The sequence below is a fragment of the Ramularia collo-cygni genome (assembly GCF_900074925.1).
Source record: "Ramularia collo-cygni strain URUG2 genome assembly, contig: RCC_scaffold02, whole genome shotgun sequence".
Lineage (NCBI taxonomy): Eukaryota > Fungi > Ascomycota > Dothideomycetes > Mycosphaerellales > Mycosphaerellaceae > Ramularia > Ramularia collo-cygni.
This window is the reverse complement of record NW_019716256.1, coordinates 2033959-2057550: the sequence shown is the minus strand read 5'-3', so window position 1 is coordinate 2057550 and position 23592 is coordinate 2033959. Positions and strand designations below refer to the sequence as shown.

The 23592-nt window shown below is 49.4% G+C and overlaps 6 protein-coding genes; 2 read left to right on the top strand and 4 right to left on the bottom strand.

Annotated features, from left to right (window-relative positions):
* Positions 1–206: 206 nt before the first annotated feature.
* Positions 207–1274, bottom strand: RCC_02347 (related to thioredoxin reductase; the record flags this gene model as incomplete). XM_023767631.1 has 3 exons in its annotated part: positions 207–440; positions 500–1190; positions 1249–1274. The coding sequence occupies 3 exons, from the start codon at positions 1272–1274 to the stop codon at positions 207–209; spliced, it is 951 nt and encodes a 316-aa protein (XP_023623399.1).
* Positions 1275–5364: 4090 nt separating this feature from the next.
* On the top strand, positions 5365–6704 carry RCC_02346 (related to sterigmatocystin 8-O-methyltransferase precursor; the record flags this gene model as incomplete). XM_023767630.1 has 2 exons in its annotated part: positions 5365–6482; positions 6542–6704. 2 exons carry the CDS (start codon positions 5365–5367, stop codon positions 6702–6704), a joined length of 1281 nt encoding a protein of 426 aa, XP_023623398.1.
* A 320-nt stretch (positions 6705–7024) lies between these two features.
* RCC_12088 (related to transporter (major facilitator superfamily)) lies at positions 7025–9028 on the bottom strand (the record flags this gene model as incomplete). XM_023767629.1 has 7 exons in its annotated part: positions 7025–7198; positions 7248–7463; positions 7517–7672; positions 7721–8296; positions 8370–8394; positions 8444–8854; positions 8913–9028. The coding sequence occupies 7 exons, from the start codon at positions 9026–9028 to the stop codon at positions 7025–7027; spliced, it is 1674 nt and encodes a 557-aa protein (XP_023623397.1).
* A 603-nt stretch (positions 9029–9631) lies between these two features.
* Positions 9632–10871, bottom strand: RCC_12087 (uncharacterized protein; the record flags this gene model as incomplete). XM_023767628.1 has 2 exons in its annotated part: positions 9632–10738; positions 10797–10871. The coding sequence occupies 2 exons, from the start codon at positions 10869–10871 to the stop codon at positions 9632–9634; spliced, it is 1182 nt and encodes a 393-aa protein (XP_023623396.1).
* Positions 10872–13077: 2206 nt separating this feature from the next.
* RCC_02344 (uncharacterized protein) lies at positions 13078–13914 on the bottom strand (the record flags this gene model as incomplete). XM_023767627.1 has 3 exons in its annotated part: positions 13078–13575; positions 13636–13792; positions 13856–13914. 3 exons carry the CDS (start codon positions 13912–13914, stop codon positions 13078–13080), a joined length of 714 nt encoding a protein of 237 aa, XP_023623395.1.
* Positions 13915–22303: 8389 nt separating this feature from the next.
* RCC_02343 (uncharacterized protein) lies at positions 22304–23362 on the top strand (the record flags this gene model as incomplete). Its single annotated transcript, XM_023767626.1, has 1 exon — positions 22304–23362. The coding sequence occupies one exon, from the start codon at positions 22304–22306 to the stop codon at positions 23360–23362; it is 1059 nt and encodes a 352-aa protein (XP_023623394.1).
* Between the last annotated feature and the right edge of the window lie 230 nt (positions 23363–23592).

Below are 23592 nucleotides of genomic sequence, written 5' to 3'. Positions count from 1 at the left end.
TAGCTGAATGTCTTTGGTAAAGAGTCTCTCTTGGATAAACTGCAAGAAACAGCCTTCTGTTCACATCGCAGCGGATCAAATCTCTGACAACAAAGTCAATAGAGTGGATAGGAGATGTCGTAGCCAAAAAGGAGGAAAATTGGAGATGGCTTGTCATTATACAGTGGCTACTCTAAATGAGATTCACTACTCTCACGACTCGCCGGCTACAACTTTCCCATCGATGCAAGCTTCGCCACGGCTCCCGCAGCTCCAAAAGAACCCATGTTGATTGCATTCGGTGCCGCCTTCATCATAGTAGCACAATCGCCAATGGCAAATACACCAGGCACGCTAGTCTCGTTGAAGGGCGGCGTCACCTTGATGAAGCCAAAGGGCTCGGTCTCTAGATTCAAATCTTTGACAAAAGATCCGTTGTTCATGGTCGTCGGGACAGAAACCTACCAGCAGTGTCAGTGGTCCGAAAACACATGAAGTACGACTTGTATGAGCGACTTACCAGAAACCTCTCTTTTCGTACCTCACCGCCTTCGAGATGTACCGTTACATCCTCGTCGGTCGCACCCTTCTCGAGTTTGACGATCTTCTTACCTTCAATGGTCAAAGGCTTCCCCTTGAAAGCCTCCTGCATGGTGGTGGCCACCTCTTGATCACCATCACAGTAGACAGTAACATCCTTGACCAGATTCGTAGCCATACGGGCCATGTGGAGTATCATTGACGGTTGGTTGATGAGTCCCGCGGCAAGGACACCGGCGTTGGTAGCCCCTTTCTCTTCAAAGCCATGGCAAAAAAGGCAATGGAAGATGCTCTTGCCCCAAAGCTCCGTATAGCCAGGAATGGGTAGCATCACATCCGTAACGCCACTGGCCAGCATCAAAACCTTGCCGCGATAGGTCTCCTGGCTGGCATCCGTGAGCTCAAAGCTACCGTCGTCAAGCTTCGCGGCGGAAGTGACTTCGGCATCGCGGAATGAGATGCTCGGATATCTTGACAGGATGTTCGCTCTTCCGGCTGCTCGGAAGTCGGCTGGGTTGCGGTGGTCCCATGTGATGATGTTATGTATGTGGTCTGCTGGAGCGTTGCGATACTTGCTGGAATCGAAGACAAGCGCTGAATAGCATTGACGAGCCAGGCCAAGCGCTGCAGATAAGCCCGCGGGACCGGCTCCAATGATCAAAACGTCGTAGCTGTTCAAAGTGAGCTTGAGCAAGGCACCGGGACGATATGTTTGAGTGCAAAGCGTACGTTTTTGTGGGTGCTGCTGAGCCCATCGTTGCAGATTGTATCTTTTTGAGGATATTTGCAGCAGAATACTTCGCTACGGAGGACATTGTTTTATGTATGCTGTTCCATTCTATCCCTTGGTTGCTCGGAGAGGGCATTAGCGGAGACATAACCCGTGAAATCGCTCCATTAGAAAGTCTCCGAGTCTCCGAGTCTCCGCAGGCAACCGAGACGGCAACCGATCACAGAAGGGCCAAGAGAAATGGATTCCGAGGCTGAATATCATCATGCACTGACTGCCAAAGTCCCGTGGCATGATGTTGTTCGAGACCTATCGCCAACCGAAAGAGATGAATTCCACATCCACCCATCGACGTCCCAGGGGCGAAGCCGTGGTCGCTCTCGAGACCATTCGCGATGATTTGATCAAACTCCGTGAGCGATTCGATGACTTGGAGCATGAACAAGGCATCTGCCAGCAGCTGCATGATGACAAACAGCTTCCGGACAAACATCTTGTTGGACCCGCTTCTCAGATTGTCGACATCTTGCATGACATTGGACAGATGCTCCAGCCRGCACATCTAGTGCTTGCGGATCACTTTCTTGGTAGGTATAAAGTTCTTTCATCAGATATGTCTCGGCCTAACTCGATTCTCAACAGGCTACGTTAGCTCAAAGTGCCTTGTCGCCGCAGTGTCGCTGGGGATTCCGGACATCCTGCACCAACATGGCGACATGAGCTCTTCAAATCTCGCTGAGGTGGCCAAGGCACACCCAGAGCGTCTCCGTCAAGTCATGCGTCTTCTCCAAAACAACGGTATATTTACATACCACGCTCAGTCTGACACCTGGGTAAACAACATACGCTCGAATCTCCTTCGCTCGGACCATCCACACGGCTGGCACAACTGGGTGGACCTGTATGGTRACCAGTTCTATGACATAGCTCGTGGTATTCCGGCATCCATGAACCGAGAGAAGACTCGTAGTGCTGCGCAACACAACTTCAACACTGACGACGACATGTTCACCTATTTCAACGCTCAAGGCTGGCTACCTCGCCTGCATCGAACTCTGGGTGCTGGAGCTATTGCGCAGGCTCCAGGGATTCTCGCAGACTACCCGTGGGCCAATTTCAAAGACGAGACAGTGCTGGACATTGGAGGAGGAGGTGGAGCTCTCATCGCTTCCCTTTTACGACAGAATCCGCAGATGAAGGGCGGCGTCTTCGATCTGGCCAGCGTCATCGAACACATCAAGCCCTTCTTCCAGCCTGGAGGTCAGTTTGAGGATGTGGGTGATCGTGTTGCCTCGGAGGACCTCATCGTAGGAGACTTCTTCGACGTAATACCTTCGTACAAGTGCTACGTTATGAAATGGGTGCTGCATGACTGGTTAGATCCCGAAGCAATCAAGATTCTCACCAACATCCGCAATGCCATTACAGGCCCAGACGCAAAGCTGGTAGTCTTGGAATCTGTGCTTGCCGATGGCGAAATGGGGAGGCTGTCGAGGTATGGGGATATCAATATGATGATGACAGCAAAGGGACTGGAGCGTACCGTAGACGATTGGCAAAGACTTGCAACGGCCTCTCGGTGGGAAATAACGGGTATTTATGACCTGCGAAATGCTTGGGTCAAGGCCATTGAAATGCGGCCGGCAGGGGGTGTATAGAAATCAAATTTTGGTGGCATTAAACATTACACATCCAATAGTATACCCGTCCGTCAGTTCATTCAATTCGTTGCAGGCCGCACACTGAATCGTCGCCGTCCGTGATACGCAAATGATCGCTGCCGATGTGGAGGCCGTTATAGAAACATTTGCCCACCGAACGGACCGAGGACGGTCGCTATGCTTGCATCCTTACGAGCATACGGAAGCACGTGAGTTGAGTGAGAATATGACATCGCGATATTGCTATACTTCCATCACACATCATCCATCATCTCACTTTGAAGTAGTTCTTCCTACGCAAGCAACAACATGGACATCGCTGGACAATATCACAGTTCGACCCTCCTCGCACAGGCTCTGCTAGTAGCCGTGCTCGTAACATGTATTCTCACCTGGGCCTTGAGTACCATCCGCTTCCACGTGGCCGTCAAGCAGTACCATCGTCAGCACGTAAGTAAATTTCTGGCCAGAATGTATGCGATCTTAATACACCATTCTCCAACCCCTATCTCACTTCCAGAGTGTGTCAAACTCCACTTACGCTTTCGCTGACTACTAATAGTCACAGGATTCTGCCGCCGTTCCGCTCAAACCATATGCAATCCCTTTCTTGGGATCGTCGCTCGGGATGATGAACAAGAATATTGGGGAGTTCTGGAACAAGTTGATGCATTACTGCGAACACTACGACCTCGGTAACATCTCGCTCCTCGTTTTCGGAACCAGGACCCATATTCTCTTCTCTGCCCCTGAAATTCTCACTGAGTTCAAGTCAAAGCACTTGACGAGGTACAAGCATGCTCGGCAGCTGGCGACAAATGTTCTGGGTATGACGGAGGAACAAGCCGCGAAAGCTTTCCCCAAATCGTTGGACCGAAAGACAAAGGTCACGCTGGAGCAAGTCCATACCGAGTCTCTACTAGCGATGAGCTCTGTCACAACCCTCACCAATAAATTCTTGAGCTGCTTGCTAGAGAGGACCGCGGCTTCTCCAGGTATCAACGAAGGCGTCGAGATCGAGTTGTACGCTTGGACAAAGGACATTCTTTTCTTTGCGTCGACCAATGCACTCTTCGGCACCAAGTTACTGGACATGTTTCCTGACCTTCAGAGCGATTTCTGGGTGTGGGAACAGAATCTCCTGACTTTGCTGTTTGGAACACCGAAGATCTTCGCCCGCGAGGCTTACGCCGCCCGCGAAAGCCTTTCCGAGAAGTTTCAGCAGTGGCTCAAGGTCGGCTATGAACATACGGAAAAGATGGATCTGGTGGACACGGAGTGGGAACCGTACTTTGGAGCCAAGGTTATGCGGAGGCGTCACGAATATTACAACCAGCAGGGTCTGACTTTGAGAAGTCAAGCTGGCAAGGAAATGATATTCCTCGCTGGCATTGTCAGCAATGCCATACCAACAGTTGGTTGGGCTCTGGCGCATATACTCTCCCCAGGCTCTGAAGATCTCTTGGCTCGGCTGCGGGAAGAGATCACGACCGCACAGCGAGAAGACAAATCGTTTGACATCGTCGCACTGGCACGGCTCCCTCTCCTGAACGCTACTGTTAATGAGGTCCTTCGTCTATACATTGACTTGCTGATCGTCCGGCAAGTAGAGCAGGACGAGACATTGTCCAATATTCCCGTTCGAAAAGGCGAACAGGTCATCGCCAGCAGCTGGATGACACAGAGGAGCTCGACGAATTTCGAAAGCCCGGAAAGGTTCGACCCGAACCGCTTCCTCAAGCAGGACCCAAAGACGGGCGAGCTACGCTGTTCGATACAAGGCATGAGCGGACAGTACTTTCCATTCGGAGGGGGCGCGCACATGTAAGTACCGATGATTGACCGGATTTGCTAAAAGGGGCAATACTGACTCGGTCTACAGGTGTCCCGGCCGGAACTTTGCTCGACAAGAGATTGTTGCTACCATTGCAGTTCTGTTGATAAATTTCGACATCCAGTTTGTGTCTTTTGTAGAACACAAAAATGGTCGTGTCGTAGATATGGGTACGGGTCGCAACGCTTTTCCAAAAATGGTGAAAGCATTGCCTGGCAACCAAGTCATGGGTCTTAAGGGTGATCTCAAGGTGAAGATTACCAAGAGAGAAATGTAGAGGTACAGTGTCACAAACTATAACATGATGCCAATTGACTTAAAGATTGAGATTTTGATAGCAACTCAAAGCTCGCAACTTTTCCCCCTGGAGAAGTACATGAAATTACCTTGGTCTTCGTATAGTGCGCTTAACACACTCGCGTCCTTCCTTTGAATGGTCGACCAAAGCTCCCCGATCAGCTCTCCGACGTCTTTCTCTCCGATGTTGAGGACGCACGGCATCCGAGCAACAAGCAGCCGGATCCCGATGTAAAGCACCGAGCGGCCCACAATCGTTGTGAAAGTAGAGATGTAAGTACGCTCTTGAACTCGCAAAGATAACGCAATCTTACACCATCACCATGTCTACAGAAGCGCCTGCGAGTCACAGCAGCGAGCTCGTGGAGCTCTCAAATGCAATCTCGAAGCATTCTGCTATTATTGATTCTTACAACCTCAAACATGGCATCCCTTCGGCCACTTTTGAGCCAGCAGACACTGGCGCCGAGGTAGATTATCCAAAGGACATTGCCCATTCGAAGGATACAGTCCTCGACGCCACGGCCAAACTCAACGACCTCTTGACAGGACCCAGAGGTCTGGTGTCCAATGCAGGGTTTCCGTCTCTGATCAAGTTTGCTACGCTACGGTTCATTTACCGGTTCAGATTGGTCGAAAAGGTTCCTCAAGGCGGCGAGATTAGCTACGCGGAGCTGGCTGCACAGACAGGCCTACGTGCTGCGACACTTCGACAGCTTCTGCGTGCAGCCATGACATATCATATGTTCGCCGAGAAGCGGGAGGGCTACGTCTCGCACTCGTCTGTAACTCAGCTTTTGTTGACAGACACGGTCCTTCACGACTGCGCTGGCTTCACAACCGAGGACATGATACCCGGATTCTTGGGCGTAGTCGACGCTTTGCTCGAGCATCCTGCGGCTGATGATCCTTCCAAAAGTGGATACATGGTAGCTCATGGAGTCAGTGAGCCTTCATTCTACCTGCACCTGGCGAAAGACCCAGAGAAGATTCGACGCTTCACACACTGTATGAGCCAGGCTATAGCTGGGCCTCCATGGTCCATGGATCACCTTACTGACAACTTCCCTTGGGCTGACTATGGGTCCGGGACAGTCGTCGACGTAGGGGGTTCCACTGGGCAGGCCGCATTCGCCATCGCCAAGAAATTTCCCAACCTGAAGCTGATTGTTCAAGACATGGGAGATGCCAATTCCGCGCATGAGAATGCCGACGGGGCCAATGTCTCTCACATGGTACACGACTTCTTCAGCGAGCAATCCGTCACCAATGCAGACGTTTATCTGTTCCGCTCCGTCTTGCATAACTGGCCGGATGCTCAAGCGATTGATATTCTCAGGGCTCAGCGAGCGGCTCTCAAGGACGGCGCGAGAATCTTGATCATGGATGAGCTCATGCCAGCAATGGGGGAGATGACTCTCACCCAGGAACGCACCCAAAGGTACGCACGCATTCCTTTGATGATGGAGGCAAATCGCTCGACTCACTGACGATCGCTAGGCTTATGGATCTGGCCCAGCTGGCGCTCGGTAACTCYAAGATTCGAGATGAGCAGGGCTGGAGGGAGCTTTGCAAGGCAGCAGATCATCGATTCGTGGTGGAGAACGTGATACGCCCTGTGAACTCTCATCTTGCCTTGATAGAGGTATCTTGGCAGTCGTAGATGACGGTGAATGTGCGGTATTATAGCGACTGGGTAACACGCCGATGCTCAAGATGGCGCAATCAAGTGGACGCCTTGTAGTTCTTACGTGAATGAAGCAATTACCCATCATCTATTCCAGCTGTTTTATTGTCATGCATCCTTCCGACATGGCAGTTTCGGTGGCACTGATATTGAGATGTCGTACTATTGACTGACTATCCGAACATCTATCTACAATGATAAAATCTCAGCACAGTCCATCGCCCAAGAGTACTGATGGGACTGGCTCTGCGTTGAAGATCAAGTCTACAACGACAAATTAGACTCGTCTTTGGTGCTCAGCCACTGATCGACCGTTTCTCCGTCGTATCGGACTGCTCATGTTCACCTTGTGGCGCAGTACTCGTCCTCGCGGCATTCTTTTGACTCTGAACCTTTTTGATGTTGGTCCAGGGTATCACGGCACTCCCAWATACACTCAGTGCTGCGGTGGCTACCGCGACATAGAAGGCCTACGAGATACGTTAGTCAAGTCTCATCCAGACAACACCTTGACCATACCTGAATGACAGCATCATTGTAGATGCTGCGGACTTGCGAAAGCAGCTCCGGTGTGACCAGTTTCTCCAGCTCCGTTGCACCGGCTCTGCTCAGAGTATCTGCGTCAATCGGAAGGCCAGAGGATCGTAGACCCGAGGTGAAGTGTCCGATGAATAAGTTCTGTGCAACTGACAGAAAGACTGAGCCCCCAACGGTAGATACGAAGATGATAAAAGCCTGTGATTCAAATGGATTAGTGAAGCCTTTCCCTCGGGATGTCATTCGCTCACGGTGCCTTCGGAGATGAGCTCCTCTGGTAGGACTGCTTGTACGGCAATCAAAGGTTGCTGCAATCCGAGGCCCGTTCCTGCTCCATACAGCGCTTGAAATCCAATCCAGTAGCCTGCTGAGCTTCCAGGAGCAAATAAAGTCATGAGTCCGGCGCCCTGCCCAGTCGTCAGTGAATGCGAGATGGATTTCAAGCGAGCCCTTACTATAGAAGCCACGATGCTCGAGGCTATGCAAGCCCAGGTGTAGTAGCCGATCCATGTGACGATGATGCTCGTCGCAATCGACATGATCACGCTTCCGCACATCAACGGCAGTGTATAGATACCGCTTTGCGATGCCGAGTCACCTTTGACAGCCTGGAACCACAGCGGCAGGTAGTACGTGAATACAAGGAGCGAGCCAAAGAGGAAGAAGTAGAAGATTGTGCATGACCAGACTGTTCGCAGTTTCATGATGGAAAGGGGAATGATGGCGCGATCCTTCTGCCAAGCTTGTACGCCGATAAAGGCAACGCCCAGGACGGCAAACAGAACGAGAAGGGCAATGACCTGTCCGCTATTCCATGGGTACTGGATTCCGCCCCACTGGATGGCCAGTAGAAGGCAGACAATGGATRGCAGGAACAGCGCCATGCCAGGTAGATCGAGTTCCAACACCTTCTCTTTGAATGTCAGGCTTGCCCGCGGAGGGGCTTTGAGCTTCCGCAGGAAGAAAATGATGACCACTCCTGAGAACACTCCCAGCGGAAGGTTGATCCAAAAGCAGAGTCTCCAAGTGACCTGCAGATTGAGAGCCGGCGTCAGTAAAGCAGGAGTCTTACCCGACAAAATCGGAGTCCTCAATGCCACTCACATACTGCGTGAAGGCGCCCCCTAGTCTGGGGAGATGTCAGTCTTTACTTGCCAAGGCCGTCTTGGGGGACTCACAAAGGTCCAGCTACACTCGAGATGGCGTACATTGTCCCCAACAAGCCATTGTAGATGGGTCTTTGGCGCAGCGGAACAGTGTTTGCAATGATGAGAACCGAGCCAGACAGGATACCGCCCGATCCAATGCCCGCAATGACTCGGCCCATGATCAGCCCGATCGATGTTGGCGCCGCAGCGCATACGATACTACCAATCTCAAAGAGAGCAAGAGCTCCCAGGAATACCCACTGGACGGGCCAGAGGTTGTAAAGCTTCCCGTAGACGAGCAGAGAGGCACAATTGGCGAGGAGATATGCGCCGCCATACCAGCCGACATCTCTAAGTGATTTGAACTCGTCGGTGATTCTTGGAATGGCAGTGGCAATGACGGTCGTGTCCAAGGATTGGCAGAAAACAGCCGCGCATAGACTGCCATGATTGTGTTAGTAAGACAGTCTGATTTGTATAGCGGTACGGGATCATGTACGCGATCATGATGAGCACCAGAACGGTTTTGTCGACTTGCACAGGAAGTCCGTCATCCGGCTGTGGGCCATCGTTCTCTTTCGCTTCGGTCTGGCCATGTCGAAATGGTGTCTTCATCACGCCGAGTGCTGTCTGCTGATGTGTGATGTTGGCGGGATGAGGTGGGAGACGACGATGTTGCAATAAAGGAGCTGCGTGCAGCTGAATTCCCACGGGCACATCAGAATTGTAAATGTCTCCGCACAATGTCTCCGGGCAACGGATATCACTTGGACTACCAAGACTCCGATCAGGAGTGTCCGAGTCCAATCAATTGATTTGCTGCTTGCCGAGACGCATCACATATTGATTGCTTCCGCGCGTAACCCCTCATTCTGGCGGAGGATCGGTTTTCATGTACCTTTGGGATCCCCCTTACTTTGCACACCAATGTGCCAAGACTCCGTCCCGGAGTCTCCGAGCTCAGCTGTCTGTACCCCGGTCACCGAAGCGGACCACAACATGGCTGGCCGCTGTATATACCCCCTCCATTGGAGGATTGCACCCCATGCATCCTTCGAACCTACACATTCCTTCTGATTCATACTGGCTGCTTCACGGCGCGGTTTTTCATGTGAAGGAGTATGTATGACACACAAGAAGGAAGAATCATGTAGAGTACCATGACCTTTATTGCAACTTCTTCCTCTGAGACCACTGACGCTACCCATTGTCTTGAAGCTAACAAACGGCTGGCCGCTCCAGCCCGATGACCAAAGCTCTCACACGCTGTTCCAGCTCGTGGCAWGAGGAACTAAACCCGGTCGCACGCCAACCCCGCGGTTGGGCCTGCGCTGAGTTGATCTGATCACTAAGCATATCGATGAGTCTCGAAAGACGATGCGCTTCTGCAAGCACAATCTGCTTCCAGATCGACGTTGCCTCCTCTCCCTCGGCCTTGAAGTTTCCTAGCATGAGACTGGGAAGCCTGGGCTCCGTCATTGAGGCCAATGAGCTTTGATCGTATTGGCCAGTGACCCTCGGGGCTATCATCTCGAACAGATTCACCATGGGCTCGACGGCAACAAGCACCACCGATGGGCCGGTATAGCTTCGCCGATACGACGTAAGTTGCATGAGTTGGGCAATATCCTTGGCGCTGGTCTTCACTGCACCGACCACCATGTCGATCTGTGGATTCGATTGCCGGCATAGAGCGTCGAGTCGTGCAATGGCCGCATAGCACACGCCCATGCTGGAAGATGTGTCGTTTCCGAGGTCTTGGCGGAGAAGCGAGGCCTGTCCACGATATGTCATCAAGTCTGGGTCGATGGTCCACGGCAAGGTGGTGGTGGAAGGGCCGGATGAGCTGGAAGCATTGGACGCCTGGTTTTCAAGAACGATGTGGGGGATTGAAAAATCCACTCCCAGATGGTCGTTGATCAGATCTTCATAGCCAACACTGATGTCGTTATCGTTTGAAGTGATTGCGTTTGGAGCAGAATCGTTGACAAACTCGGCATCGAACGGGTTGGAGGGTGCTCCGTCACTGGACCAGTCAAAGACATTGTCGTTGATAGACATCGACGTAGAGCCATCGCGAGAGCCAGTCATCAATGGCGACGTTGGTGCTGTGCTCTGTTGTTGAAGATATTCAGAGGGTGATTCCGCAACGGAGCTCGAGCGTGCCGTGGAAAAGCTTGATCTTGGAACAGGTCGAGTGGTTATGTCTGAAGAGGTAGTACGCTTACGACGGCGACATTTGCCAACCATGGAGACTTCGTAGTTGCATTCGAAGCCAGATTGCAGACACCGTGCACACCCTGTGCTCTCCGCTGTGCACTTGACCTGCCGGCAATTGAGCCCGTGTACTCGAATCATCTTTGTGGCACAACGGGAACCTTACCTTGGCCGCGTGGCACTCGGTACACGCAGAGCGTAACCTCTGCCCTGCTCTGTTGACTTTGGGTCCTTGGTTCATAGCCGATACCYTGAAGGGTGGTTATTGGTGAGTAGTATCGGAGTTTCGATTGTGGAAACCGAAGGCATAAGGCGTGATAGCTCTGATGGGGAGTCGGAAAGCTCACGGGAGAAGCAAACCCATCTAGATGTACTTATTGACAGGAATTTCTCCGTGACGCATTCGCGTTGCCATAACTCCTGATTGGCCCGTGTGCTTCAGATAAGTGAAGGATCACAGGATGCGGACCGATCGGACACTTTTGAATGCAAGGTTCCAACACGAGGGAGGTGGACGCGCTGCACATATGCTTGCTCAGCAGGACATGTGAATGATCCATCTTGCGGGGTGGTCGGATTTGGTATTGCCATTTCCTCCAGCGATCGTCCAGATGTCCCAGCGCTTCCCCAGAGTTGGAGATGTCTTGGTAAGTCACGACTTGCTCGTACACTGCCAATTCTTTCGCCCTGATTGTCAAGAACGTAGTCGAGACATTGAGAGGACATTGGGTGCCTCGTGCGGGACAAAGGATCGGCCCACAAGGAAGCTTACGGTACCGGTACTTGACAAGTCGGGAGGCGTTAATCCGGCATGCGATTGGTCATAGCATCCATGCTACCACACCGGGGGCTCTCTCCCTCGATCTAACCCATTGCTACATCCCGCGGCGGCTCGCAGCCTCTATTGGTCGAAGCCGTGTCCTGAACCAATCAAAAGCTGAGACCTGACGGAAGATTCGCACCAGTCGTAATCGGACGGGGATATCTCCCGGCGTGGCATGATGCCGTACGTTAATTCGACGTCTTCATACGAGTGAGTATCGTTCGGTAACTCCTAGAACCCGTGTCAGCTTGTTGAAGACATTTGGACAAAATGCGGAGGAGTCTTGCATGAATGGGTAGCAACACGTAGAGGTATGCCCAGTTCACGCTCGATTCCTGATGGGCAGGTAATTTATTTTCTGTGGGTCGCAACCTGGACTCTTGCGCAGGATTCTGACAGGGTTAGCAAGTTACCGAACGATACCTTACTATTGTACCTAGTAAGTACAGAACACCTCGAGCGTTTGCCCCCTCTCCAGACGCCACCTTCCCTCAACGTTCTAGAATAGCGCGGCTTCTTTCTTGGCTTTTTTCTCTTGGCTTTGATCGACAGCTCACAGCTGCTGGAATCAGCTGTCATTCGTTCCATGTACTCGAGTATCATACCACTAGGAGAAGTACTACATGTGCAGTGGAAGTACTGAGTGTGAGGTCGAAACAATCTATCCCATTGCAATGCGCCCTCGCCGCACGACAAGGCGTCTCCATCCAAAACGAAGCCTGCCTGGATCCACTTTCCTGTGCCACCTCACCGAGGATACTGATTGGCCACGTGAAACATGTGCTCAGAGTCCACGAACGAGGTGGAGGGCTAATACTCATGGGAATGCTCCGCGGCAGCATGTCGTGCATGAACAGGCTGCGCCTACCCCCTAAAACAAGGCAAGGTGTCACAATGTCTTACACCGGTAATTTTATGGGGCAGACGTCGTTAGGGTTACATCATGTCTGTCTGGTGGACACTAGTCCTTGGTGCCATCACAATGAGCTACTGCATGAGTATGCCTCTGCATCGCTCTGTTAAGCCCCTTTGAGGGTGACAGACCGGTCGATCTCAGCCGTAGAGAACGTGTCTCGCATCACATCTTCAGCTGTTAGGGCTTGCGGGGGAGCGATGATCTACATATGCAAGCTGAGCTCGCGGCAACGTTACATATCGGCAAGCTTGTTGGGAAAACCTTCCATACCACTTCGACCCGTGCAAGCTTCTGCATCTGATGGGAACATTTCCAACAAAACAGAAGATGGTTGGTTACAAATGCAATCTTCCTTGCTAGCTCACCCTTTCAAGCTCTCCTGACCCTTTCCGTGCGTGATTCCATGTAGATGACATTGCCTACAGCTGAGATCGGAGAATCTTTGGACACATCAACGGCTTTCGAATTGCGGTGATTCGTTGTCTTCAAAGACATCACGCTTGCCACAGKCGGTCTCGAAAAGAGTAACGAGTGACGCGGCAATGCATCCACGGTTCTTTCAGCCGCGTCGATTACTTGTGTGGTGTGGACAACCAGCTTCTCAGCTTGTAGGAAATACATCCTGAGTGCAATACCACTGATATCACTGTTAACATGTTCGATGGAGACTTGTCATTCGTCGAGCTATACGCAAGAACGGGCCATTAGTCAAGAGGCCACAGTCCTGCCCTTAGCGAAAACAATCTGCTTGTTACCACCAAATTCGGCCGGTATAACGGTAGGCTTTGGATCAGTCCTCATCTCAACGTCAACCAGCCCGGCTTGTTCCATTGCCTGTTGCAAACTCTGCTTGGTGAATCCAGGCCACTTGCCGTGTCCCTGGTCGCCCAAGAGATGCGTCTCTTCGGTGAGGAACTCTGCTATGACGACGCACCCACCAGTCGATACCCTTGAGGCAAGCTTCTTGAGCATATCAGACGGACTGGAAACATGGTGTAGCGCCATGCTGATCAAGGCCACATCAAAGTGATACCATTCTGCACTCTCGAATTTCGCGTCTTCCTCCTGAAGATTTCCCTGAGCTGCCAGCATCCGCAGCTGGCTATCGTCGGGCAAAGCTTGAGCAGCATCGTTGAAGCGCTGAACTTGGGCGGCAGAGCTGTCAATGCCACGAAACGTCGTGTGGGTAGTTACATCTGCCAAGGCCTGTGACACGACGCCGTTAGATGTGAGAATGATGAGATGGCAGACGTTGCAGAGCTTCACCTTGGAAAGAGCACCATTTCCACAAGCATAGTCAAGCACTCTCGCCGGTCGGTCGATTTCATCCCTGACGCCCATCCAGTCCGTATTGGTTTGCACGAACAAACACAGCTGCGAAACTAGGTCTTGCACCCACTGCTGCTTGTACATGAAGCCCGGGCTTGGGGAGTCAGCGGGAAGCTGTCATTAAAGGCATCAAAGCAGCTGGTCGGGAAACACTTACTCTGATGCGTCGTTGCTATGACTGCTGTGGGTCTGGAGGCGTCCATCTTCAGTCGACATGGTTAGACGAGTGTGAAATCGAGGCAAAGAACACCCCTCGTCGCGGGCAAGTGTGTGTGTTGCTGAGAACTTACTCAAGCTTGGCTGAGCTGAGCTGAGCCCTACCTATCAAGCTGGGATTACGGCGGCCGAGACACTCCTTCGGTCTCTATCGGACACCGCCCCGATGACATGCAACCGATTCAGGCCAATGATCATCTCAGCCGCGCGAAATGCGGGGCACACATCTATCAAGGGGCGTGGTGTATGGTGGAGCCTTGCTTGCCAAGCGGAGTGGGCATGTGGGCACCGTGTGTTGATAGGATAATGCGGGCCATCGCTCCTCATGTCAGGAGTGCCTTGCTCCCGTTAGGTACCCTATCAAGCCCCTCAAATTCGAATCGATACGGGCAGAGAAAGAGTGTTCGTTTTGATAACTGCTCAGAATGATTCCAGTTTCGACTCCCTATCAATGTCACACGTATGCTACCTTGGGTAGGCATTCCCAGAAATTTCATCGGCAGAGGACATCAACCGAGAAGCGAGAAGACCGGCCGGCTAAAAGAAGAAATTAGTTCCTCGTAGTACCAAGTTTGGTAGCCAGCGACCTAATGAATTTTCGACACAAATAGAGTAAATATGTKAGGATCGATCAAGGGGGGTCCGGTAATTGCAGACTCCCTAACGGACAAATGTTAACTATAGGCGCCTCTATACTAAATAATAAGGGGTCGGAGGACGAGCACCTAGTTTACCCCTCGATAAGCATAGGTACTCGAGTCTATACGAAGAACAAACACTCGCTTTCTATAAAGCACGTGTTGTTAGGATGATTAATCTTCATTCTAGCTAAATATTAATTAAGGACTACCTAATGTTAGCCCTAGCTAGCCCTAGCTTAATACTCGGCTAACCTTCTATTTAGGAAGGCGTTAGGCGTTAGGCGTTAGGCGCTAGCTTTATCCCGATTAGGAAACCTCTAGACTACTCGTACGAACTACTCCTCCGCCCCCTCTTCTAAGAAAGCCTTATTATCTAGGGACCGCCCTATTTAGCTATCCTCTAGACACGACTAAAATCGTCGAGGGTAATACCGTAGGCGTAAAAGACGACGGTACGGACTTTCTAAATATATACGTATTCTCTAAAGAAGTGCGCATTCTTAAAATAAGTCCGTATTCTCTTAATAAGTCCGCATTTTCTAAATAAATGCGCATTCTCTAAATAAATGCACATTCTCTTAACTAGTGCGCATTAACTAAATGAATGTACATTTCTTAAATAAATGCGCACCCTCTAAAAGAATGCGCATTCTCTTAACTAGTGCGCATTAACTAAATAAATGCGCATTCTCTTAACTAGTGCGCATTGTCTAAATAAATGCACGATTTTTAAACAAATGCGCACCCTCTAAAAGATAGATAGGGTCTGTATATAAGGGCGTTACCTCCCTTTCTAAGGGCTAAGCTAACTTAGCCCTCTATCCGTACGCCCTTTACGCGCGTAGGCACTACTATATCGTTATTTATCGTTTTATTATAATTACCGAATGCGCTATACTTAGATGTCTAGCTACTACTATTTTCGGACACTCTAGATAAGGCGCTAGTACGCGAGACGAGATAGTCGGCCGAGGGGGAAGAAATAGCCTATTACGTATAAGTAGGGGTCGCTAAGCCTTAGGTTTATCTAACGAACTTTAAGACGAAGATAGTAAGCACTCTCCTACCTCTTAGAGCTCTAACTAGCGTAGAAAACGCATATTAATAATAGACGTACTAGCTATAGTAGCGAGCGCTAAGTTTAAAAAGGAGAGGATCGAGGCGATACGCGCTAACGTCCGGGAATAAATGTCGTATAAGAAGTTTATACGTAAGAAGGAGCGCGAGAAGATTAAAGTAGAGTTACTAAAGGCATATACGCTAGCACTTATAGTCGCTACGGCGAGCGCGAACGAGCATAGCTCGAGTATAGCGAAAGCTAAAGAAGGTACGATATTATCTATAGAATACGCGAGCGGGCTCTCTAAGTTAGCGGACATCGACCTTCGCTACGTCCTTAACGTTTTTAACGGATCCTTTAATCTATTTACCCTAGCACGGCTACGAACGAGCACCTTTATAATAAGCATTACCGACGAGGCGGAGTCCTCCGAATTATTAGGCGTACGGCTAATTCCCTCGATAGTAACGAGAGACCTATAGTACTTAGCTTACTAGGGTAAGGCTTTCGCGGTTTATACTAGGCTTATAGCCACTTTCTACGGTCGCGTTCCTAGCCTAATCCTAGCTATCCTCGAGTTCTACTACGTAGTATTTAAGCATCTTTCGATAAACTATAAAAAGAGCGTTATTCGTACGTATGCCCTAAAGGCGTACGTCCGGGTTTACTTTTAGGGATATATAAAGCCGGAGGCATAGGCTAGTATTATAGAATACGCCTACTTATAGACGCTTATCTACGGCATCGTAGACGATATAAATATCTCGTAGAACGCTTCGAAACGATCGCGTAGTAATATAGCGATAGAGTCCTTTCGCGCCGCGCCCTTATTAGGCGTAAACGCTAACCCCCCTTACTTCGAGTATAACGAGTTAGGCTATTATAATAAGCACCGTTATCGCTACGCGAGCGTATATAGTAATTGCTTCGGACGGCACCTACTTAAGTCGTATAATAAAAAGCTAGCTAGCAGATAAAAGGGGAAAAGTAACGACGAAAATAGGTAGATAAGAGGTAACGGCACTCGGCTAAATACGGTGCTTAGATATATAATACCGCGAGGGGCGCTTATCGAAGGAGTGTCGCTACTAAAGCGGCATACATAGGCGTATATACTACGCAATTACCTAGATAAGGGCCTACTAGCACTTATTAACTATATCCTCTATTTCGGGGCGTTAATTAGGTACGAAGGTAAGGGGATAATAGCCGTATTCCGTAACTACGGCTCTATACGGAGCAACCCCTTAGATATTACGAGGAAAGTAGATAACGATACGCGTATAGGGCGTATTACCGAGGTCTCTAGCGACATTATCGCGTTACCGCTAGGATTAGTTCCAAAATACGACGGCGGCTTTCGCCGTATCTACGACCTATTATTTAGCGGAGTAAACGAGGACATACCGGTATCCTACGGATCTTTATACTACGCTTCTTTTAACGAGGTCGTTTTAGCGCTACTTTAAGCAGGCCGTAGAGCGTATATCGTAAAGCGAGATATCGAAGCGGCGTTCCGCTTAATTCCTATAGTACCGGTAGACCGAAGGCTACTTAGCTTCGAGTAGGAAGGTCGGTATTATATTAAGAACTACCTTCTATTCGGACTACGTATAGCGCCGGTCCTCTTTAACCTTTTCGCTAAAGCGCTCTACTAGATCCTACGCTAACTTGTCGCTTTCGCCCTACTCTATTACCTTAACGACGCCCTACGTATCTATAACTTACGACTAGTACCGTTAGTAGGAAAACGATCCTACTCCGATACGGGTAGGGATTACTTATTTCGAGGAGCGGCTACCGAAATATACCGAAAGTTTAATAACGGCCGTTACGAGCAATCTCCTTGTCCGCTCGGTTTTCGATATATATACGATAAGTATAATAAAACAGGCTACCCCTACTCTCGTTATAAGATTACGAAGGTCGCTACTAGAGTAAATATAGAGGCCTAATACGATACTAACGTTTAATCCCTACCTATATTTCGATAAATTACTAGTAAACGCGTTACTGCTAAAACGGTCGGCTTAGTAGCGTATACTACGCGACTACCCTAGCTAATTACGCGAAACCCTCGATTATATCTTAGAGTTTAGGGCGTCGATTAGAACTAAGGGCTATCTACCGAGTCGAAGAACGAAGAACTACGCTATTCTCGACGCGAACGATATCTCGAATAAGGTAGCTAAGAAGCTAGCACTCGGGTATATTATACGAGTAGAAAACGACGCGGATGTTGTAGTTTTACTACTCGGCTAAGTCGCGAAGCACGATAGTAGAATACGCCGTATCTACGATCTATCCTCGCCTCGAAACGGCTCCTCCGTAAACGACATAATTTAGAAAGAGCATAGTTCTATTATATATAGTTCTTTTAAGGATATAATATAGCGTATCTTACGCTATAAGCTAGGATACGTAATTATTAAGAAAGACGTAAGCGATACCTTCTAGATTATACCGGTTACTCTAAAATAGCGCCGGCTTTTAGCTTTCGAGTAGAAGGGCGGTATATATATAAAGAACTATCTTCCTTTTAGCCTACGTATAGCGCTAGTATTATTTAACCTATTCGTATAATAGCTATACTAGATTATCGAGCGGCTAGTTAGACCCGTACTAGACTATTACCTAGACGATTCTATTTTTGTTATAGAAGATAATAACTAGCAAATTAAACACGTCTATAAAACTTAGACTAAAGTAACTACTATATTCGGCGTCCCTCGTAACGATAAGAAGGACGTATAGGGAAGGAGCGTAGAGGTGCTTAGTATTCTACTAGATACCGTTCCTTAAAAAGCGAGCCTGTCTAATATAAAGCAGCAACGCGCTATTACTAATATCTAAGCGATGCTTCTCTCTCCTTTAGTAATATTACGACAAACTAAGGAGTTAGCCGGCCGGTTATCGTAGGCCTCTCGCGTAGTTAACGTAGGGAAAGCTTTTAGCGTTATACTGTTTACTTTTAACTCTTTATTTAAGGGACCTACCGTAATTAACTCTATTATATCGATATAGTATCGATCGCACCCTATATCCTACGCTGTCGTTTAAAAGGCTAAAGGGAGAATCTATAGAGTTAAATTTGTAGGCTATCCGTTCGCACTACGTCGATATCGGTAGTAGCGAACTTAGTATATTTAGTAGCGAATACGTTAAGAGGCTGCTTCGTAGGGCGAAGTCGATTAATGCGGTACTAAGACGAACGAGGCTTCCGCTAACCCTCGATATTATCGAACGCTTTATAGTACGACCGACTATAACGCATTGCCTACGGCTCTAAGCGGCGGTAACTATAGCATTCGCGGGGTTCCTTCGGACCGGCGAATATACGTATAAGTCGCGCGTATAACGAACGCTAGCTTAGGCCTCTCGGAACTTCTACCGTTCGGACGTAGCGATCGCGGAAGACTTCGGCTATATAGTGCTTACGCTAAAGCGGTCTAAGACAGATATCGATTACTAAGGTGTCTCTATCTATATAGCGGCGACTAGACATCTACTTACCTGCCCAGTTTTATAGATGCGCACCCTACTAGAGTACGACCTATAACCGCCGTACGAAGCGCTATTTAATGTTACTCGGAGCGAGTTAATTAAGTTCCTAAAGGACAGCGTAAAAGAGCAAGGAATTAATAATAGCTTATATAGCGGATACTCGGTACGAAAGGGAGCTACATAATAGGCCGCCGACTACCGCATCGTACATAGCGATATACAGCTCCTTAGCCGCTAGCAATTAGACGCTTTTAAGCGTTACTTTCGGACACCTCCTTAGCAGCTAGCTTAGCTAGGCTATAGGTTTTAAACCGGCGCTCTATCGTCGCTATATGTTAGCTATTCGGCTCGTCTATATAATGTCTAGATTACTCCGAATAGAGTCGTATSTAGACAACCCCTACCCTACTATCTAGCGGCTCTGTTTTAGGGCCTTACTAATACTGCTAAGGCGGCTCGCTTACGGTCGTAGAAAACGACTCGCCCCTACCGCCCTATAGTATAAGTAAGTAGCTCTAAGCCTCCAAACCTCTAAATTATATATATACTAAGAACGCGATAAAAGCACAGATAACGAGGGTCTATATATAAGGGCGTTATCTCATTTCTAAGGGCTAAGGAAACCTAGCCCTCTATCCTACGCCCTTTACGCGCGCTAGTACTACTATAGCGTTATCTATCCTACCTACCCTGCTGTTTGTTTTAGCTTATAGATAGCGCACGTATATACGTTGCTTTAAGGCCTTACTAACACTGCTAAGGCGGCTCGCTTGCGGTCGCAGAAAACGACTCGCCCCTACCGCCCTGCAGTGTAAGTGAGTAGCTCTAAGCCTCCAAACCTCTAAATTGTGTGTATGCTAAGAACGCGATGAAAGCACAGAGTGCGCATCTTTAGTAGATGCGCATCTTCTCTACGAATGCGCATCTCGTCCCCTAATACGCATTCGGAGAGAGAATGCGCATTTAGAGTGAAGGTGCGCATTTAGAGAGAAGATGCGCAATTAGAGAGAAGATGCGCACTTAGAGAGGAAGTGCGCATTAGAATAAGACATGCGCATTAAAATACAACATGCGTATTAAAATACAACATGCGCATTAAAATACAATATGCGCATTAAAATACAGCATGCGCATCAAAACATAATATGCGCATCAGAATACCGCATGTGCATCAAAATACAGCATGCGCATTAGAACACGAAATGCGCATTCAGAGAGAWAGTGCATATCTAGAGAGACATTGCGCATTAGACAGTCACATGCACATTAGAGCAGATCTCTTCTTCTACGCCATACAATCCTCTTGCTTGCATAATGGTCTGCCTATTCATGCGGCTTACGATACACATTTCCAGATCCGGGTCGAGCGTAAGGGAATCACCTCGCTAGTCGAGACCGACTATCATCATCTGTAGTACCTCCACTGGGTGTCGTAGTCCTTCGATCTACAGGTGACAAAACACAAACTAAGCATGTTCATTGCTCGACAATCATTATATGTATGTCCTCAGTCTCTTCTCGACCCACTGAGCTGTCTAGATCAGTTCCAGACAGGCTTTGTTAAGAAAAGACCGTCTAGAGGTCTCCGAATTCGGGAATAGGCTAGCCAGCTCTGTACTCTCTAGACTCGGCGTCGCCCAATCAGTTCCATCTTGTTCATTCTGCACCACCATCTACTGGATATGCTATCTGACGTTCGTCCTWCAGGTCATGCCCGAGTGCTGGCCATATTGAAAGATCGCAATCGAGATCCTTGCTAGCATCCCTCAAGACAGCGCGCGGTTTCTCTGTCCTTGCGCGGAGTCTGCTTTGCCCAATGTAGAGGACTCTTCTTGCGCACCCTTTGCGCAGGATTCTTTCTTTGAATGCTCTTCAATGTTCTGCTATATGCGCAATGTCTCACTTTTCGCATGACCATTCTCTCTTCGCCAAGACTGCCATATCGTGCAGATGCTTTACGATCTGTGCAATAAATCGTTTATTGAGCAATCCCATCCCTCTGCATAGAGAGTTGCGTACCGCGCAAGCTGTGGAGGAGTTGCGCAATTACGTATGTAAACAATACATGAATTGTGGACAGTATGTGCAACCATCTCTTCCGCATACGTTGTAAGTTACGAGACCGACGGGTTTTGGGCGGTGAGAGGAACGGCATGCCAATGGCTTGGTTCCGCAATTCATAGCAAGAGCAAGAGTGTTCAGGTAGGTGAAATTAGAAAATGACATGTGCATAGCCAAGTCAAATGCTGCTCTCCGCATATCCATAGCTGGGCCAAGGACGGGGGAGAACTGTCAATCGGCAGAGCGTTATGTCCAGCGATGCGCCAATATCCGCTTCTATGGAGCAGCAGCTTAGGGGGATTCAGTCTTAGTTCGATAGACGGGTCAGACTGATTGAGTTTGGCTTGTGTGCTGTTGTTGCGAGCATACACCACATCCGCAGGCTTCTTCGCTTTAACATTTATCCCAGGCGACTATCAATACAATTGAAGCAGATTGATGAGCGTTCAATCTCCCCCAGCATTTCACGCTAGTTTTCCGAAAGTTCAGTTGACACCGCCTTGTAGGACTCTGCTTGGGGTCTTGCTGATGATATTATGTACTTGAGAACCTCTCCCCTCGACGATTTAGAAGAATCCGACGATGCTGTGCACGAGTAGACGCCGGCGAGAAGGCGAGAGCAAACGACTTCGCCGCATACCTACTAGCGCCGCATACCTGTCGAACGGCCACCTCTAGGATGCCGAATATACCTTAAAGGCCTACGCCTCTATTTTAGGCGCAAGGAGCCGACGTGCGAGCGTAGGAGGCTTGCCCTCCGAAGCGCGCGAGCATTCGAGGCGGTCCGCAGGGCAAACCGTTCACAAAGTGAACGTTTAACTACGATTAATTATATTTGATGGCATTTGATTGTGAATTGATTAGAATATTTCACAGGTATGCGGCGAAGTCATTTGCCGAGAAGCAGATCTGCCACTCTCCTTTAAACTTTGTGGACGGCCGGTATTCATCAAACTAAGTTTACACCGTTGCGACTTTATCACCCCACGCGTCTTGCCTAGACCGAGGCCGTTGGAGTCACATGAGCATCCTTCGTAACCGCACAACAAGATGTATTCTTCGTGGGAACCGCCTCGTCTTCCAGCTCAGCATTCCCAAGTCCCCATTCTCGTCTTTTTCCGCCATGTGGTTCGTTGTCCCCAAAGATGCGCCGGTAGGCCAACATGTTCCCCTGCCCATGATGCCAATGATCAGGCTGCTTCAAATGCAGCCACCGCACTCCAGGTTCAACAGTCTCCACGGACGCATGAATGATCATGGATTCACGGACGAGGCAAATTGCAACTACACCGTTCTGGCCATGCCATCAGAAATGACCGAGAAGTGGTCTAGTCGTGTCGAGCTGTCCAAATCCGGCACAACCAAAGGCATGGTGTGCATTCCAAAGGATCTCGATCAAGCAATCAGGATACTATCCTCCAGACGAGGTAGCCAGTCCAAGCGGACCTATTGGGTCAGGTCAGCTTGCGTGTACCATGACGATGCCTTTGAAGCTGCCCACTTTGAGGGCTCATACTTGTTGTCAATTTATTCAAGAGCGACCGATGTGTACTTCTGGATCGGTGGTCTGAGCAGGAAGATTGCAGTGGCGATGGACTGGATTGAGGCAGCAGCTGCCCATTTCATCAGGCATGATAGAAATCGTGGTAACGACGTTCAAGATCTCGAGCCATGGTACGCCGATAAGACTGTCCATTTTGATTTGGGGCAGGATGAAGACACTGCGCTGGCAACATTCCTTTCCCGCCCAGCATTACTCGATGGCGAGACCTGGACACTTGCATCGGCTGCACTGAACCGGAATGTCCCTACATACTTTATCAACGAACGTGGCGCGGTCAGCACAAGATATGCTTACATGATATGCGACTACTTCATCGAGGTGAAACCATCTGGAATGTCGAGGTCTCTGGCGACCGCCGTGGAAAAGAWCAAAGAGGCCAGGGAACAGGCCGGCCTGCTACTCACTCAGCTTCCTCAAACCATACCTCATGAGGCCATTTATCGCTCTGGAACTGCAAAATGGGACAGCAAGCGGATCGAGCAAGAGCTCCCAGCCGACTCTACTTCACCTTACGTCGAAGGCTATGAGCATGCTGTGCTTGAGCCAGGTCATGGCAGAAGAAGACCGGTATCGCAGACGACTGCCTTTATGGAACAAGCTCGAGAAATCTTAAAGTAAAGAGTTTGCGGGAGATCGAGACCTTGAGAGAGCATTTGAGACAGCACCTGGGACAGCATTCTGAGCGTTTATCATTCCATATTCTTTGATCACAACCAGTGGCACGAACACAGCTGCGATCCCTTCCGCCACCAGCATTATTTTGTTCTCCATTCTAACCCATCACTCCAAACTGGCCTGATCGAAGTTTCTGATTGCATCCTCACAACTTTCAGGGGTATTGCCAACCC